Source organism: Solea solea, chromosome 7 (assembly GCF_958295425.1).
Source record: "Solea solea chromosome 7, fSolSol10.1, whole genome shotgun sequence".
Taxonomy (NCBI): Eukaryota; Metazoa; Chordata; class Actinopteri; order Pleuronectiformes; family Soleidae; genus Solea; species Solea solea.
In genome coordinates, this window is record NC_081140.1 from 12,688,978 (window position 1) to 12,709,065 (window position 20,088).

The 20,088-nt window shown below is 41.6% G+C and overlaps 2 protein-coding genes across 3 annotated transcripts in view; one reads left to right on the forward strand and one right to left on the reverse strand.

The window, feature by feature from the left end:
* Positions 1-229: 229 nt before the first annotated feature.
* Positions 230-2,798, reverse strand: bcl7bb (BAF chromatin remodeling complex subunit BCL7B b). The gene is made up of 6 exons (XM_058634253.1): positions 2,640-2,798; positions 2,108-2,183; positions 1,915-2,002; positions 1,622-1,780; positions 1,428-1,531; positions 230-765 (listed from the first exon to the last, which is right to left on the reverse strand). Exons 1-6 carry the CDS (start codon positions 2,750-2,752, stop codon positions 694-696), a joined length of 612 nt encoding a protein of 203 aa, XP_058490236.1. The 5' UTR covers positions 2,753-2,798; the 3' UTR covers positions 230-693.
* A 1,630-nt stretch (positions 2,799-4,428) lies between these two features.
* The window catches only part of hip1 (huntingtin interacting protein 1), a 48,857-nt gene continuing 33,197 nt past the window's right edge, over positions 4,429-20,088 (forward strand). Inside the window, exon 1 of one of the 2 annotated variants that reach the window (XM_058634658.1) lies at positions 4,429-4,750. In XM_058634658.1, the coding sequence (XP_058490641.1) occupies positions 4,634-4,750 (117 nt within the window). In that variant the 5' untranslated portion in view covers positions 4,429-4,633. Of the gene's footprint in view, positions 4,751-15,058; positions 15,578-20,088 lie in introns of those variants that run through there. The other variant, XM_058634660.1, reaches the window with a different exon arrangement.

Below are 20,088 nucleotides of genomic sequence, written 5' to 3' on the forward strand. Positions count from 1 at the left end.
CCCCCACTGCTGTTAGTCTGAGTACAGTGTGCAACTGTAGAACACTTAACATGATAATACTGTAACACTGTCAAAACCTGAAGGTATAAATTCAAGCCATGCAGCCTCAATTAATTGACATGAAAAGTAGCATTTATTATGGTTTACAAAACATTAATTTATAAACATGGGCAAATTATAATATAAATATTTAAAAGATAGTTTTTTCTTGCACATGATAAGCCAAAGGTCAGTCTTTGAGAGAGTCATGTTTAATACAATAATGGCACATCTAAACATCAATCTGCATGATCCTACGCATGTAAAATGGTTTAAAACTGGCATGTACATCTAAATAAAAGCAAAATGCTATGGAAACATGCAAGAGTAAAGATCGACTGCAATAAGAGTAAATAATAAACAGTTAGTTCCCAGAGAACTAAACATTTATAATAAGTGAATGGAAATGAGCACTGCCTGTTATTAGCAGTGACTAAAGAAAGAATAGCTTAACAAACATACAATCCTTTTACAGACCTTTTAAAGTGAACAAAGGTTCTGCAGATTTTTTTGTTTTTTTGTTATTTGTCATTTGCATACATGTCATATGGAACCTTCAAATTATTTCAAAATCTTGAAAGCTTAACTGACAACAGCCAACAACAGGTGTGCACAAAAATATGTGCATTTTGACAAAATAGGTTAATAAATAAGCTATCTCAGAACAGCATTTTCTCCTGTGCAAATTTTCTTTAAAGGAGGGGCCCCTGATTCATCCAGCTCCTCCTGTTGAAAGAAAAGGGATATTAGAAATAGGGTTACTCAGTCACATAGCTGAAAACAATGCTATTTTACACAACTGACCACAAAGACATGACTGTCTATTTAATAAAGGACACTTTACATACACAGTTTAATCAAGCTAAGGCCGTAGTCTGACTAAGACAGGCAATCCAAGGAGAAAATAGATTTATTGGCCTTAAACGCCTGACTCCGCCTCCTTAGGTGGCACTGTATCTCCCTATAAGCTAGTGTGTATTGAATCAGTTTCTTGTTGACCTTTACGTCACAGAAAAACACCATGTTTCGTACCTGCTGTACATATTAATCGTGATACAAATTAGGTCGGCTCTTGTGGTCGATGTGTTGTCAGAAGAAAGACGCCACCATATGATTTCTGGCAACTGTACTACAGTTTTTTTTTACTTCCCACTCAAAGACCGGAGAGGAAATGTTGGTGCATGCACAGAACGCCATGTCCAACTCCACTCCGACTAAGTGTAAACATGCAGGAGTAATTGGACTGAATCGCATTATCCAGGTATGTTAGTCGGGCAAACGTGTTTACATGACATTAAAAAAACAAAATTATTGCCTTATCTGACTTTTAACATCTAAATGCACTAAATGGTTAGGGTCTACGTGGAACCCATTTTCATAATGTGAACCTGTGACTCGAGGGTGCTCCGTCTGACTGTCCCTGATGAAAGAAGGTCCTCCTTGGTGAGAGTTGGAGGCTCATCAGCGCCCTCCTGTCCTGAGTGAACCGGGTCTGTGTTCAGAAAGAATGGTGAATCAATGGTTTTATGTAAACATAATTATAATTTCAGCAAATCAAAAAATGAAAAAGGTTTCCACATACCATCCACACTCTCCTGGCCCAGCATTGGGGGCTGGGAGTCTTCAGCTCTGAGGCTGGAGGTATGTGGAGGGCTGACCTGCTGTGAGCTGGAGGTGCTGCTGCTGTTATCCATTTTAGGCTGGTAAACATCTGACAGAAAGCTCTGGTTGCTGTTTTCATCTGAAGTGAGGCACACAGAAGTTGCAACATGTTTTTATTTTATTTTATTTTATTTGTTGCAGTAATTAAGCTTTTTTTTAAAACATAATAACAGGATTACCCTTTAAATAACTCAAAATAGACACAAGACTCACCAGCAAAATCCAGTAAAGAGTTTGTGTTTTCCAAGACCACATCTTTCAGCCCTCTAACATCGCCACCTGTGGATTTGGTCCGATATATCTGAAAGCAGACAGTCCATATGGTAAATAGAAAATACTCTTTGAGACGATGATAAAAGTCTATATTTTACATTTTTTTAGGTATTAATGTATTTTTCACCCTCACCTGCTTTGTTTCTGTTACTGGAACCCACTTGAATATGCGTAAGGACGTGTCTCCAACTGTCACCCATTTCTTCTCCCTGCAGTGAAAATGATCATTTCATAGAGGAGCTCAGTTCAGCTCTGACACCACATTAACATGTTACATGGCATAAGGCTCAGGTGCTCTGTGTACACGGTACAGATGGCATCTCATCTCATTCCCCGTCATCCTCATTATGACTCCCGCTGACGTTTTCACGCACATGTAAAATTGACGATACCAGGTCGGAGTGAGTCTTTTCATTTTCGCTGATCAGTGATTACAGCGGCTAAAGGCGGCATGTGGGGCTGTAGCCATATTGACAGCTCTCGGTGAGGAAGAAAAAACTCGGCTGGCCCCGCCTCCTCTATCAGACGCGGCCATTGATTGGTCAACACTCGCGTCAATCATCTAACTTTTCCGACTGAAGTTTGTTGAGCGACGCAGCAGATAACAGCCCACGGTGTACTAACACATTTCCCTCCATATTGCCCACACAAACAGCATCACGTACCATTTGCGCACTTTCTCGATGGCCGCCAGAACCTTTTTGATGTCATCTTTCGCTCGACTGCGGGTCTCGGCGCGGCCTGATCGTCCCGACATCTTGATGCTGTTATGATTCATCTACAGATGCATCTGAAAACTTCAAGACCAAGCCCCAGTGCTTCGTTCCGGTGGTAATCTCGCGAGATTTCCTAATCTCCTTTATTCCACCCTTCTTCAATATGTTCATATTGTGGATACTGTGTGGGATGTACTCATATTTATTTATTTATTTATATTGTTATATATTTAGACAAATAAAAATAATAATTTACAGATTGATACACCAATAATAAAATGTATATGAATATATCTACTGGTTTTTATAAAATGACTGAGGGAATAATTAGCTTTTTACAATTAACTTATTGGAATTTTAATATAAAATTGGGGGTTGCAAGAGTTGACTCACTCACACACAAATTTGTTTTTATAGCTTAGTGAGGACACACCATAGACAGAATGCATTCCCTGGCTCACCAAACCTTAACCATCACAACTAAGTGCCTAACCTTAACCCTTACCCTAACCTTAAAACCAGGTCCTAACCCTGATTAAAGTTGTGGGACCCATTTAAAATTTGCCCACAAGGTCAAAATGTCCTCACAAAGATAGGTTTGTACATTTTTTTTGGACCTCACAAAGATATGATTACAAGTACACACACTGTTGTGATGTACGATAATATACTTTTCATAAGAGCTCATTAACAACTAGCACTTTTAATGTTTAATGTTGGCCAAAATTAGCTAATTATACTTAATTTCTTTTGCATAGTTGAATACTAGATAGTTGGATACACATTTTTTTTCTACTATAATCTACATATTTGTGAGTATACTGTACATGACTATCCAAAGTTAAGACTTACAAAAGGGTCAGTAGCAGATAAAAACAAATTAAAAACATATATAGCACACAATCAACTGAAAACAATACTCACCTGTGTCTTCTGAGCCTGGATGAATAACAGAAAGCAGTGCTTCCCTTAGGCATTTGTGATTATCAGATGTGCATATATATGTATTTATATATACATATATATACATATATGTGTGTGTGTGTGTGTGTGTGTGTGTGTGTGTACAGGCTTTGTTATTTTCTCTGCTAATAACTCTTTGTTGTTTTCTGCACCATTGTGTCTACACTATTTAAACATTTACATAAGTGAACAGCAGAGGGCAGGCTTGAGTTAAGATGCAAACTGAGACCAGTTAATTTTTCATCCCCTGCTCAGTTAACGGTTTTAAGCACTCTGGTGTTAGTAAACTGGAATTTATTTTAATTTGTATAAAAACAGCAGAGCACAAGTACAATTTATGTAAACTCTTTGAACTGACTGATTATATAAATTACTTTATATCTGTCTACAGCTCTGGAACAATTGTATCATATTTTGCAATGTATTCAGAGAAAACTGTATAAGGTTAGAAAATACCATACACTGTGGATTACATTTTTACATTCTATTGTATTAATGAACCCGTTATTTTTGTAAAACGGATGTTATAAATCCCGCATATCATCTTGTCATTGCACTTCAAAGCTTGACCGCAGTCCTACACCCTGTCGTGACTAAACGCTATTTGGTATTAGTGAAGTGAATATCGCTGAAAATACGTTTCACGACGTGACGCCGTTTTAAACATGAAGTGAATCAGAAAAAAGTATGTCACCAAACGTTTTATTTTGAAAGCGTAAGCCGGAAGTAGCAGTAACCCTGTGTGACCTGACAGTGGTGTTGCTTCGGCTTCTGCTGTCATTGACTGGCTGTTTGACGGAAAAGGCTAATGCTCCTGTGAACGGAGTGACGAGTCCAGCAGCACAACATGGACCGCTGCCTGCTGTAGTTTCTCCACAGGCTTTACACCATTTTTGTTTTTTGCCGTGTTTTGTTTTTTCACCGAAACTTGCTTTTATTTCCCCCCGCCGCTGGTGTATTGTTTTCTGCCACAGACGACAATGGAACGAGTGAAAAGCTCCATGCAGCAAGTACCCAACGCTATCCCCAAAGTGATCCGACGGACGGGAGGGGCCAACAGCCTGGAGCTGGAGAAAGAAAACTTCGAGAGAGGGCAGGTATGGAGCACACAGGTGCGGGGCTATTTCACTGTAATAACAAAGCTCTGGTTATAGGATCCGCTTTGTAATAATAATGATGTCAGCTGCTCCTGAAGTCAGCTGTGTGATATGGACTGAGGTGAAAATTTAGGACCACAGTGTCAACAGTCACACATTCATACATTTTTATTGTTATTTTTAATTTATTACAAGTCATTCTTCCAGTTTTTCTCACATTTACTCACCCTCTGCTCGCTTGTGCCTGGTCCAGATTACGGTTTATTGTCGTGTCAGTATGTTCTCCTCATGCCTGTGTACGATCAGCAGACACCAGTGAGTCCAGTGCACAACAAAAGAGCTGTGGAAATGTAGGTCAATGGGCTTTTGAATTCAGATAACGGTGTAGTTGGTTTGTCTGCAGCATAAACCCATACAAGTGGGAGGTAAAATGACAATATGTGTCACAGTATATGTGTGTGTGGTCAGCTGCATGAGTGATGATGATGGTTGTTAATCTAGTTGTGAGAAATTATTTCAGAGTTATTTTAAATGAATGGTATGTGTTTTGGGACATGGGGGTTCATAAGGTCTGATCTGCCACTTGGTAACTGAGCTGCTACACTGCTGTGAGTGGGGACTAGAGATACTACTCTTTTATGTCCGATACGATATCACAAACTCCAGTACCGATACTGACACTATTCCGATGCATTCATTGTAGACCATTTATGAATTAATAAAGCTGTTAACAATACATTTGTGCTGAGTCATTTCAGAGACTTGTGCCACTTTTCCACTACATGGTCCTGGCAGGACTCGACTCACCTCACCACGTCACAGTTTTATTGCATTTCCATTAGTGCTAGTACCTGGTACTTTTTTGTAGTACCTGCTCTTAAGAGGTTCCAAGTGAGCTGAGCCGATACTATGCGTAGTGTCGTCAGACTGCCGTCCACTGATTGGTCAGTGCGCCCCTCAGAGTGCCGACATCCGACACAAGAATGAAACCAAACAATGCCGAACTGTAGTTCAAATGAAAAGACTTAACAATCCTGAAAACATGCGATAATCTCCAACGTTTAGCAAGAAAATGTCTAAAATCTCATCATTTAACACATTTCTTCGCCCACGATGAGGAGGTACTATATTGTAATGGAAAACCAACCAAATGGTGAATAGTCGAGCTGCGTACTATATATGTATATATTTTATGTGTTGGATTTTTGGATTGTATCAGTTTTTACTTTTTTATCTGTCCCATATCCTATCAAGTGATTTTGACCGATGCAGATCTCCATCGCTAGTCGTGAGTGTAGGAATATGTCAAGAAAACATTGTGCCAAAGAAAAGGTCTGTCTGACAGCAAGCAAACCATCACACACAGTTAAAATGATAGAACACATGAAGTTTTCTCAGCTGGGCCCTCTCCTCTGTTAGGGGGTTACAATGGGTTTTCTCAGCTGTTTCTGTTCACATTACATTAAAACAATGCATAACCATGTTCTGGTTTTCCTATCTCCTTCTCTAAACAGGCAGTGTACCGAATGCTGTCTTTTATAAGTAACACACAGACAAAGCATAAGAACCTCATACACACCCAACTTCATAAAACTATCCCTTTAAGGCAAAGCTGGGGCGATAAGGACTTTGTGGGTTTTTTTTCCCCCCGTGTTTGTCATGTTGTGATGGCTGCTGATGAATGATGGAACTTTCGAAGCCCCAGCAGCTGTACAGCTTGACTTTGCATGAAGTGCTCCTTCGGTGAACAAATGTATGTAGGCTGCTGTTAGACTGTGCAGCCCACTGCTTCCTGCCTGGTGGTCTCCCCTCCCTTCTCCTCTCCTTAAACTAGACACATGGGAGGGAAGAAGGGGGGGGGAAAGTAGGTCAGATGAATCAAGGCAGTCAAACTGCTATGGCAGCCGCTGCAACATGCTTCTCCCATTTACAGCGGCTGCTAAATTGGACAGTTCAGTCAAACGTGGCCTAAATGCACACAGCAGGTATTTGACAATCCTGCATTCCGATGGTCCCATACAGTTGCCCGTCCCCCCCACCACCACACCCCCACCCCTGTGAGCCTCTCCCATCCGGGATAGTAGCCGCATGGATTACAGTCAGGGAAGGAAGCATGCATGTTTATGTGTTCCGAGCTGAGCCTGGTCACTAGGTCACTTAGGCTACTGGGATCTCACCTGGAAGTGTGTCATGTTAATGGTCTCTCTCTCTCAGCACCACGACATATTACATGAACATAGCTTGTGCCCACTACCTGTCGTGGCATGTTATTCTCATATCATGTGCTGAGGCAGTTGGTCCCGCTCTGACACTTTTATGTGTCTGCCTTAAAAAAAACCTCAATAACTGCTGCCACTAGATAAGTTGAACATATTAATACAAGCTGAGACATGTTTGATTTGCAATTTGATACCTGTGTTCTAAGACGAGTTGTCGTGCAGCATGACATGCTGTTAATTTGTCCCCTGTAAAGCTGTTATCATAGGGTTTTCCTTTTGATTTTTCCTGTTCTAAAATCCCCAATTAGGTTTGGTCACCCTTATGAAAGTGCAGCACGTGTTGTCCTTTTTCTTGTGGTAAATTTTTTCTTATGTACTAAGGATCCAGAGTTGTGGCTGATGCTGTAGATATCAATGCATCTGCTGCCTACTTTACAGGGATCAGTAAAAGATAATCTCATATGATCTGTTGTGCTTTAAAGCTGCCAACATCTGCTGTGTGGCTGGCTTTCACCTCCTCCACAGAGAAAAGCTCTCCGCCTGTATATCCTTTCAATCTGTCTGGTTTTGATTTCCCATCATCACCGGCCATTTCAGTTTAAGGTAAGGTGAAACCACATAACAGAAAACCAAATTCTCTTGAGTTGGATTTAGTAAAAAAAAAAGAGACATGTTATGATTTACCGGTTCTACAAGCAGTAGGAACCCAAATTCTAAGAAACCCTTAGATGCTGAAAGCAGTTATTTTTATAAAAAGTTATTTTATAATCACTGTGGACTGAATGACTGAAGCATACTGTAATTTCCACACTGTACTGAATGTCATACTTCATACGCTCACCTTGAAACCTGAAACTGGTATCCATATGACAGTGAGCAGCGTGCAGTGCAGTGGAGACAGCAGGGGTGCCTACTGTAGCTTTAAAGGCATGTTTCTATCTTTCTCTGTTGAGTTGGGTAAACAGTCAGGGTGTGTTCTGACATGATGTCCACATGGGTTTATAAAAAGAATGAGCCAGGGCAGCCACACGGCACACAGGGCTTACATTTAATGACATGTTTGGATTCATAATAGCAGCTGACTCTTTAATTTAGTGTTTAGCGGGGATCACCATGTTCAGTTGCGCTCTCAATAGCATGAATGATGAATACCAACAAGTAAATAACAAGTTAGGGCTAAACTTTGCATTTACTATAACCTTTATCTCAAGGCTCCGAAATGTCAGCAATGCCGGCCGACTGTTCCCTCGATTGCAAAACAGTGTGTGAGCAGCAGTTTTGGAGCCAGAAGAGGTTTTTCATTTGAAAGCTGGTGTAGGTTTAGATTGTCATCTTTGGACCAATAGGAACCATAATTAGTGCTTGGAGAAAACATCTGGAGCAGCAGCTCCTCAGCTGTGAGCCACAGAGTGACACCATACAGTTACATAATGAAGGCTTTTTAAATTAGACTGCGAGCCTCCCCGTTTCCTCTGTACTTGTTTACATGGCACCCTCCTATGTTTGTGTCTGTGTTTGAGTGAGTGTGTTTGTGCTGCAACCTGGAAGTTTTCCCACAGTGTCATAAACTCTCGATAACACCAACGCTATCAGTTACACTGAACAGTTTACAGAGGGAGATTTGTATGCTTCATATCTGAAGAATGCTTACTTTTCACTTTGGCAGACTGAGTCTTGAGATGCCCTTGAAGATGTTTGCTGGCCCTCATGTTTGAGTAATAATCTTCTTTCTGCTGCACCTTATCAGGGGTCATCGCAGCAGATTTTTGCCTCCAATATCTTTCCTATCTGTATGGATGATTTGGCATAGAATTTATACTCGATGCTCCCTCCTAATGCATGGAACCAGCACCAAGAGTACAACTATTCACCCTCATGTTGCCTCACTTTAATAACAATAGAGCTGCAAGTAACGGTTAATTGATTAATCTGTAAAAACATTTTGAGTAATTATTAGGTCCATTAAATGTTGAAAAATGTTGGCCAGTGTTTTTTCAAACCTCAAGAATTATTCACGTTTAATGACTTCTTTGTTTATATGAAGCAAAGAAACCAGAAAAAGAGCTTAAAAATCAGAGAACGCTATATTTGTTTTAATGAATTGATTATGAACAATAGTAATCGACAATAACTGGTTTAGCGCTGCAACTCTAGATAAATAATAATCAGAATCCTTTGTACATAAACAACATAAAGGAGTTCTAACAGAGTGTTTTTATGCCTGAGCTGTTTGCAGCGCAAACACTGGGAGAAATCCACTTGCATCCAATCCAGTGTGGTGGATTTTCTCTTTAAAACTTTAATGATTTACAGTCCAGTGTTATCCATGTCAAGTTAATTTCACTCGCTCAACTTTAACCACAGATGCGATGGGGCAATCGTGATTGACGTCGTCAAATAAGTGATTATGTTCGCAATAAACAGGGATCCACGTCATCTAGGGTTCTACGCATGTGTACTGGATCTCAAATTCCATGTTAGTTGTGATGGTTTCTTGCTAGGAATTGTATGTTGGTTTCTTTGAGCGCTGAGTTGTACACGTGTGGGTACCAGTGGACTGCAAAACGAGTGCCTGTGATTACTGACTTCTTCCCTGTTTCTTTTGAGCGAAAGAAGAGCACGCCACCAGCTGGACCATAGTCAGTGTTGTGCTGCATGGAGCATGCACCATTGGCATTGACTCCAACTAGAGGTGTGCTTACGTTTGTACCCTTCAGTGTTGAGTTTTGTTGCATAAAAAACAATCTTAGAGTGTTGCATTTCGGTCATCCAGAGGACTGCAGACATCACAGTTTTGGTTTCCATTTCAGAATTGTAATACAGAATTGAGACAAATAGTTGAATCCCTACACCCAAATCCTGCTTAATCATTGCTGGTTATGAATCACTGGTGTGTAGTATGGTTGGGCCTGCACTAATGGACAGCCCTTATCGCTCTGCACTCTGTTCCAGTGTTGTTCGATGCCTAGGCAGCTGCGGAATTCAGAGGAGGAGCGTAGCCGTGGACCTCAGACACAGCGGGACTCGGCATTGCAGATGTGGACGAGCCTTTTTTTAGTCCCCCGTCCCTCTGCCTCTCTCTCTCTCTGTCTCTCCTTTGTCTTTTGTCTTTATCTTTGCCTCTTTGTTCTTTACTCGACTTCTTTTTCATCCTGCAATTTAAAATGCACTGAAGTAATGGAGGGATATACAGTACAAGCAGTGCACACGAACAGACAAGCATGTAAACATGAAAACTCAGCCATTAAAAGCACTGAAACAGCAGAAACAGCAGGCGGTGGTTTGTGGCCTCATTGCACTGACTGGCTGTAAAGTAGAACAATAGGGCTGGACATGAGTGACGGGTCAGTAAGGGGAACTGAGTGCACCGACAATGGCTTTGATTTACAGATTGCTTTTGGAGTTGTCGTCCGTCTTTTACAGCACAGTAAAGCGGAAAGACTGAGCTTGGGCCTTTGTGGTTGTTTGTTTCTCATACAGCGGAGGTCAGAAGTCAGCCTGAGACCTGCATCATTGATGTCTGCCCCAACACGAGTGGTCTTATCTAGAGTACTGAATGCAGTACTCTCCTCAGTGATGTAACAAACATTAGAACTGGTTTTGCTGCTGTGGCAGATCAATGTGTTTTTACTCAAGCTAATATGATATGAGAAGTATGTTCAAAATTTAAAACGGGAAACAGATGTTTACAGATGATCCACAGTATAAAAGCTAGTTACCGGTTGTAATGTGTGGGTGTAAGATGTGCACTGACTGCAGTTGATCAACAGTAAAAATGTAATTATTGACCGGCCCTTGTGCTGACCGTGCTATATCACAAGGATAGTTAATTATTGCAAAGTTAAAAGCTTATTGATTCCTTAAACAAGTTCAAATTCACAATTTTCTGGCACCGTTAAATTATGCTCAAATAAACATGAAATGAAAAGGTCGTTTTCAGTCATAGTCATGCAGGCACTGAACAGTTCATATACAGTTACGGGCAAGTTGTTGTGAACACCACTCACACAATACAGACATTCTCCTTTGAACTATTTGCTTGATCAGATTTTCAAACATTAAGTCATTGACGTCAGAGGACTTTGGCCTCTGTTTACTTAACACTGACCATATTTTGGGTTCACAGCTTAATGGAAGCAATATAAAGGTCATTATGTGAGTCGCTGTTATAATGGTAACTGCACTCCTGAAGTGACAGCTAACAGAAAAACACTACTGAATATTGCGGTGAGTGATAAATAAACAAATAATTGAGTGTGCAGTGAAAATAAATAAATGAAATGCATCATTTCCAATTCAAAGATGATTTCATTGAAAACAAATGTGACATCCTACTACGCCCCTGGAAAACATTTCTGCTATTCAAAACAACAACATCCATCACTACCTGGTTTGTTGAAACGAATAAATGTAGTGAAATGAAATGTTTTGTTTCTGTGCTCACTAAGTAGTTGAGGTATGAGGTTGTGTGTCAGGCAGTGTGAGAGGAGGGATTTAAGCAGAGTAAAGTGTGTCAGGCCGCAGAGAAAAATAAAACTAAAGTATTATTTGTGGCCACACCGATCTACTTTTGTTGCAGTTCAAGCAGTCTTTAAAATGTCATCTGCTATATGTATATTGCACATGCTGATGATGCAAGGATGATACATTTTCATTGATACAACTATTTTTCAATATAGTTAATATCAGTATAGATATAACTAACACTAACACAATCTGCATTTAAATGCATGAAATGAATGTAAAGGTACACAAAGGTTTTTGTGTTGGAGTTGAGTGTTAAATGTCCAGGTTATTTTCAACTTTATCTACACTTCATTACCCTAATTACCAACCATGTACACTGGTTGCCCTTCCTTATCGCTCATCTTAATGGTACAGAGAATATTCCATAGATGGAAAATGAGGTCACAAATAAACTCTTGTTGTTTTCAGCAGTTTATGTTGTTTATGAATAACTTAGGACAAGAAGTGAGACTCAGAAATACGGTCCTTTAATTAAGGAGGGTTGGCGGTGGTGAAAAAGTGGGAGTGTTTTTTAGTGGTTGAGTGAAAATTCAGGCCCTGACAGAGTGGGACTGTTGTGTGTGAGAAATGCTCTGTGGCGCTGCTCTCAGCGAAGGGCCCACGCCGTACCAGGAAGTGAAGAGACTTGTTGGAAAAAAGCCGGCATTGTCTGGAGACAGACTGTTTATGCTGAACAGCCTGAAGGTATATAACGTGCAGCCGATGGTGTAATGAGTAGCATATTGATTTTTGTGGCTGCCTGGCCCGGCCTCGCATGGTCAGATGATGTGCAATGATGGTATAAATCAGTCTATTTATATAAGTTGTGACTTATACCATCATTACACATCATCTGACCATGTGAGGCCAGCATATCAGGCCAACATTTTCCAGCATTTGCTGTTTTTAACCATAATTATTCCACTTCTATCAGTCTATTTATATAAGTTGTGACAGAAGTGGAATAATTATGGTTAAAAACAGCAAATACTGGAAAATGTTGGCATGATATGTCTTTGTTCACTCACAGTTCAATATATTAGGTACATCTTTCCATCTGCTTATTAAATATCTGCCAATCAAATGGCAGCGACCCAAGGCATTTAGGCATGAAGACATGCTGAAGTTCAAACCGAGCATCAGAATGGAGAGGAAAGGTGTTTTAAGTGACTTAAACTGGACATGGTTGTTGGTGCCTGGCGGGCTGGTCTGAGCATTTCAGAAACTGCTGATGAACTGGGATTTTCACTCTCAACTATCTCTAGGGTTTACTGAGGACAGTTTGATAAAGAGAAACTATGCAGAGTAGCAGTTCTCTGGTTTAAAATGCCTTTGTCGATGCCAAAGGCCAGAGGAGAATGGCCAGACTGGGTCAAAACAGACAACAATTATTCAAATAACCACTTAAAATAGTTAGACCATCTTTAAACACGCTTCAAACCTTGAGGCAGATGGTCTACGGCTGCAGAAAAAGACACAGTAGCTCTCACTACTGTCATTTTGTCTCCTTTGTGTCTAATACTGTGGCTGGAAAGTGCAGCGCGTGGCTTTGCCATTGTACTGGAATCTTGCAGGTGTGCTTCATAAAGTGGTCTCCCAGTGTATGTTAATGGGGTATGAAACCTAGATGTTATAACACTGTAATAACACCTATGGTGGCCCTGTGGCCCACTTATGGTGGCCTGCTGTGACAGAGCTTGTAGCATTAAAACACTCACAATATATAACCCCTCACATTGAACCTATTGGGTGACACTCTCACAGGAACCAGATGGGGGCACCAGATACCTAGAATAGCTCTCATGGTGGACATTGGGCTTTTATGCTCCATTCTCACTTCTGACAATAGTTTATCAATTACTGTATTGACAGGCATCATTTTTGATCAATAACTCAGTGATTTTTTTTCTCTTTTTGAAACCAAACGTTCTCTGACTCTCGTGCTTCTGTCTGTCAGACTCAGAGCCTCGACCTCACACACACACACACACCTCCATACTGTAACACACACCTGACTGTGCACTTGCACTTCAGACTGAAATAGACAACTGTGACTGTAACTCTTGGTTAGCCTAATATCCATGACCCTGTCCATGCACTGAACTCCTCTGTAGTCTCTGCCCTGCTGCCCAGGCGATTCTCAGCTGTTATCGTCTTGCACTGTCTGTATTGTGTTATGTGAGTTTTGCACTATTCATCACAATTTGTAGTGTGTTTTGCACGTTCATCTACATGCCCTGTATGTAGCAGAATGACTTAAATTGACTTTTATGTCACACTAACCTGAATATTAGAGCAGCAACAACTTATGTTCTATTTATTATGTAGATAGTTTGCATGTTCTCTCTGTGTATGGGTTTTTCCTTGGTTCTCCAGTTTCCTCCCACAGTCCAAAAACATGCAATATGGGGATTAGGTGAATTGGACTCTAAATTGATTGTAGGTGTGAGAGTGGATGGTTGTTTGTCTCTATGTGGAACTGTCCACTAAATCACCTATCACCTTATGTCAGCTGAGATTGGCACAGCTCCCCCATGACCCTCATGTGGAGGATAAAGTGGTAGAAAATGGATGGATGGATGGAGATTTATTTTTATCATCAGTGAATCTGTTATTAATTGCAGCACTACTGAATACCTCTGGGTTTTAGACTGTTGGCTGAAGAAGACATCACCCCTGGCCCTGGAGCCACAATGGGTTGTAAGGGAGCTCAGCCCTCTCAGTTGGGTATTTCCAGGTTGAAGCTTAGTGCACATATAATTGGCCAAGATAATGGAGACAAAAGAAGAGATGTGAGTCTCACACAGCTGTTGCTATGTGCCTCCTCCTGTTGCTTTTGATCATCAATAAAACAATATTTAACTTTGAAACAATGTCATTTAGCCTTTCTGGCGTTATGGTTTAGTCAGTCTGTTGTTAACTAGGCAAAATAAAAAGACAGATCAATCAATATTAAAAATAATAATCAGTTCAGTTTATCATCAACTAGGACATCTAAGAAATGAGTTTGAGACTTGAGAAATACCTCCTGTCCTTCCCTGCAAATAGTATTAAATTTGGCATCATCAGTAAAGATCAATTCACAAAATGGTGAAAGTCATCAAGGTTAACAAGAAATAATAAAGGTACCAAAATAGATTCTTGTGGTACACCGTATGTAACAGGAACTGTGTTTGACGCACAACCATCTAGTAACAACAAACTGCTCTCTTTCCGTACCACTACTCGTAACGAAAAATGGAATGGTTGGGGCCAGTTATTTTACTACTATTCCTTATAGGTACTTTTCCTTATACAAACACAAACAATGCGGCTATAGTTGCGTGATGTGTTTGCACAGTGCAAACTCTAGAAAAATATTACAATTTGATTACCATACAAATAAGAATATTACCATATTATTACGCCCGCATTACATACATTTATACCAGACTATTACCAAAATTGTTAGCACCCTAACCCTAGCGAAAACGAGCACCGGTGACACCAACCGTCCCCACCCGCTCATCTACCATGACCCCTGGAGGTCCCCGCACCCCAGCTTTGGAACCACCGTGGGTTTCAGCCGTCCCACTCCGCGGGCTCCATGCTACTATTGTCTACCAAGAGAGCGGGTTATTTGCAAAATAAAGGTTTCCTCCTGCTGTCCTGGTGTCAGCCTCTGTGTGTGCTGCTGCATACATACACATGCAGGTTAGACTGTGCAGCAGCAGCAGCAGCAGCAGATTTGAACAACGTTTCTCCAGCCTCTGTTTTCCCTCTCACTGCCTCGGTTCCTCGGCGGTCTGATGCTGGGAGTCCTCGCTGGTCGGGGAGCTCGTTGGGCCCGCAGAGAAAGGAGAAGGGACGCGGAAGGAAGAAAGTAGGGGAGGAAGGAAGGACGGAGGCAGCATTTTAATACCAAATCGGGACACATGTTGAGCTAACAGCCCGCTCCAACTCCCCCCTCTTCTCCTCCCAAATGCATTTGGTGCCTCAATCGCTTTCCCGTTACTAATTACTCCGCGTCAGGATCAAGCGAGCGGATCTTCTACTCCTCCTCCGGCTCCGAGGGTCCACGCTCAGCGTGTCGGCGCGGACCATCATGGATCTCAGTAAAATTGTAAGTGAGACACAGTAGATTTTGTTTATTTATTTCAGGAATACAATCTGCCACAGATACATCGAGGGGTCTTCATGTGTTTTTGAAGGTGGGGGTGGTGTCCAAGAAGAAGTCCTGTAGCGCGCGCGCACACACACACACACGCACACACCGGAGCTGTTTGTGTGCTTACATGCAAGTTATGTTCAATACAAGCAGGGACTTGTTGTCTGTTAAACGTGGCTCTGGGAAGTTTTTTTTGTTTTGTTGTGGTATCATGAGGCATGAAGGTCTGAACAGACTGTCTCTCCAGTTTTTATTCCTGTGGTTTTCAGTCTGAGGTTCAGGCTCCTTGAAGGGGATCTGGTGCTGGTCCCTGCTACTCTGACTGTTTTAATCCACTTTTAATTTAGTGGAGATGATCACACATTTCTCTACAGGGGTGTGTTTATTGACTATATGTATATGTTAAACTAAGGATGAGCTGATGATACCGATCAAATCACTGCATCTAAGAACCACAGTGTAGAGCAGAACTACCAATAGTGGCAATTTAGGATACTTGCGATATATAAAACCTTATTTTTTATGCTCTACTGCAAGGAGGAGAACACAAATTTGTTAAGGGTGATGTTAGCTCAGTGGTAGAGTGAGTCTTCTTTCAACGCAAAGCTTTTGGGTTCGATTCCCAGCTTCTCTAGTCCACATGCCGATGTGTCCTTGGGCAAGACACTCATCCACACGTTGCTGTGCCGACAGTGACAAAACTGTAGTGTAGAAAAGTGCTGTATAAATAGAGACCATTTATATTTTAAATGGTTAATGATATTTTAATGCTCTGTCACATTTCAAATTGATTACACATTGAATGTTGAACTGAAGCTGACTTAAAAAAATATATCAAAATCAAATTGCAATTGCATGTTCTCTCCGTGTGTGTGTGTGTGTTTTTTCCGGGTTCTCCGGTTTCCTCCCACAGTTCAAAAACATGCAAATTTGGGGATTAGGAAAATTGGTCACGCTATATTAACCATAGGAGTGTGATACAGTGTAGTTCAACGTAGAAGAGTGTGACACTGTAAACACTGAGCTTGAATTACGTTTAAAAAAGGCCTTGAATCATGTCGTAATGCACTGTATACTTACAAATGAATTTTATTTTATATAAGTATCAGTAAATACCTGGTGATATCACTATGAGACAGTGTAAAAGTGTAATATCGAGCGATCGCTATAATAAACCAGCTGCAGCCAAGTCCATCTTTTGTTGAAGACTGGGTATTAATGAGGTTTTGCAGATTTAATTGAGTCTATTTTGGGGTCCAGGACATGATGATGTCTGAGATGTTTTCCTCTGTCGGCCACAGCGTTCTGCGTTTCACATGGCTCAGTCTGCAGCTGCAGATTAGTGGAAAAAAAGTTCAGCAGCCTCAATGTGCCATGAATGTCAATTACAGATTGCATTGATGTCAGAGGCCAACCAACCTGAAGGCACACAGTGTGTTGCTTTTGCGCATATTAAAGAGACACTGGGTGTAAATTTTAACGTCATAAGGTGGCGCATAGTGTCTTGTCATAAGCAGTGTGTTGTTAAACATCCAAAGGCCAAACATTAGATTCTGCTTTATTCTCACATTGTGTTTAATGACGTGGCTAGTGTAAGTGTCCAAAGTGTCCTGGAGCAGGTGCACATAAACCAAGACCAGCCTTTCACTGCCAACATGGTTGGATGGTTGTACTTTTAGCCCTTTTGTAGGTGTGGGGGAGGGTGGGTGTCATGAAAAGCACACCCAGATTCCCTTTTTTCCCCCAAAGATTCCCCCAGCCAAGGGACAGTCTGAGGAAATAAAAGACAGGTCACAGAAGCACCAGATTTCAGTCTCTAGTTTGAAAAATAGAGCTGCCCACACAAAGTCAGTCGGGGCATGCAAGCGCAGACATGGTGTAGGTGTGGTGATGGAAATTGTCCACCGGATGATCTTTAAAGATGATCTCGCAATATTACTGTAATGCCGCCGAAAAAAGGAGTTTTCAAGGCTGCCCTCCATGGTAAAGTGCTCCTCCTCCTCTTCCTCCTCCTCCGCTGTTTGGGTTTTTTGGCATGTAGTGAGACTCGGTGGTATGAAAACAAAGTCCAGATAGATGCAAGTCGCCCAGCAAGGAACTTTACTTTCCCACACTGCAGAAAAGTTTGCAATCCACAGAAGAACTCAATGGACCTGAGAGGACTGGGAAACTTGATCAGACATGCATGATGTTAAAGTGTTTACTGATACCAGACGATAATTCTCGGTGACATTCTGACCAATAGAGATTGTGTTGCAGTTGCTTTGTTGTGTGTTGAATTTTCCACAAGTAGATGTTTACACTATCAGGGTCTAGGAACAGACTAGGTGCTTGGGTGGTTCTCAGAATTTCCCACAGTCACATGAAGTGAACACTTGAGCTTATATCAGAAGTTAGTGACGGTACAGTGCTTCCCTCACTCAAGACAAACAAGACAAACGTCCAATGGTTCTTTGAGCGATTATTTGGTGTTGTAAATAAATATATTTGTAAGTTTTGGACATTTTAAGATATATTTGGAAAAATATAAATGGAATATATGGACTTAAGAATTCCCATTATATTTCATCTACACGACTGACTGAATAACAGTTTGAACAAAAATGCACCATTAAGGGTAAAATCAATAAATATGGCCATTATTTGGTATTATGCACAAATTGTTCTGTTTTTAAAAGTGCAAAGGTAATTTCTCACAGTGGTGAGGTGTGCAGCTGGAGTGGTGGGTTCAAGGTGAAGGTGGGATTACATCAGGGATCAGCACCGAGCCCCTTCCTGTTTGCAGTGGTGATGAACAGGTTGACAGATGAGGTCAGGCAGGAGTGTCCATGGCCTATGTTGTTTGCAGAGGATAATGTAATCTGTCATAAAAGGAGGGGACAGGTGGAAGAGCCTAGAGAGGTGAAGGTCTGCACCGGAGAGAAGAGGAATGAAGGTTAGTTGGAGTAAGACAGAATACCTGTGTGTGAATGACAATGAGACAGGTGGTATGGTTAAGATGATGATGGTGGCACTGTCTAAAAGACAGGAGGTGGAGCTAGAGGGGGCATAGCTGAAGATACAAGGCTTTTCTTTGGGACTGACCAGGATGGACAGGATTAGAAATGATCATATTTGAGGGACAGCTCAGGTTAAACAGTGTGGAGATAAATTAAATCACGTGCAAATGAGGTGAGAGTGAATATACTGGACAAAGGGTGTTTTAAGATGGAGCTGCCAGACAGAAGGAACAGAGGAAGACCACAGGGAAGGTTCATGGATGTTGTATAACAGAAGAGCACACAAGTGATAGGGAAAGATGGGGACAGGCGATCCGCTGTGGCGACCCCTAAAGGGAGAAGCTGAGAGAAAAAGTCTGTTTGGAGCTGTGTGGAGTTTGTCTTCAGTGTTGTATAGCAATAATTAAGTGGGCTGAAGAGCAGCGCTGAGCTGTTTGACATCATCAGTCCTACAGGAAACCGAGGCTACTTCACACAAAGCCACAGAAAGCTTACATGTTCGTAGAGGCTCATAAACCTGCCACCGAAGTGTGTGTTTGTGTGTGACTTTAACCAGCTGCTGCTACCAGGAACAGGAGCTCAGTGCTTTGAGATCACACACTCCAAATGTCCAGGACCTCAATGTTTTCATGCTTTTTAATGGGCTCTTAAGAGACATCACCGTCCCACGGGGGCTTCTGTGCTCTTTTATTTATGGGATGGAGGCAGCTCAGTTTATTCGGAGGAAAACATGCTCCCAGTTACACTCTGAGAGACTTGAATATGACTGAGAAATCAGTTCAGCCCGTCAGCTTTCATGCTTCGAGTGGTGCATGCTGAGGTAATCCAGCTTCAGCATCACTTGTAAAAAAAAAAAAATATCAATTGCAATGTTTCTGTTTAATGAGTTGACAGTGGGGCCACACGGTGGTGTAGTGGTTAGCACTCTCGCCTTGCAGCGAGAAGACCCGGGTTCGAGCCCCGGTTGGAACAAGGGCCTTTCTGCATGGAGTTTGCATGTTCTCCCCGTGTGTGCGTGGGTTCTCTCCGGGTACTCCGGCTTCCTCCCACAGTCCAAAAACATGCAATGTGGGGATAGGTAAATTGGACACTCCAAATTGACCATAGGAGTGAGTGTGAGAGTGAATGGTTGTTTGTCTCTATCTGTGTGTGGCCCTGCGATGGACTGGTGAACTGTCCAGGGTGTACCCCGCCTATCGCCCGATGTAGCTGAGATTGGCACAGCACCCCCCGCGACCCTCTGGTTGAGGATAAAGCGGTAGATGATGACTGACTGACTGAGTTGACAGTGGTGTACATGATTCATGATCAAGTTTGTAATTTCCCCTCATATAGCCCGATCAGGTCTTTTCCTGAACTGAATTTCAGATTTAGCGGTTCTAAAGAAGGCCACCCTTTTCATTCCTCTTTCCTCTCCTCAGTGCCAATCAGACTCGCTCTTTCGAGGTGTGGCGTGACTGCTCTGTG

Coding starts and splice junctions, on each gene's coding strand:
- bcl7bb (XM_058634253.1), bottom strand. CDS start 2,752: ATGAATCATAACAGCATCAAGATGTCGGGACGATCAGGCCGCGCCGAG. Junction 2,003..2,107: donor CAGTAACAGAAACAAAGCAG/GTGAGGGTGAAA, acceptor GTCTGCTTTCAG/ATATATCGGACCAAATCCAC. Junction 766..1,427: donor GGAGCACCCTCGAGTCACAG/GTTCACATTATG, acceptor TTCTTTCAACAG/GAGGAGCTGGATGAATCAGG.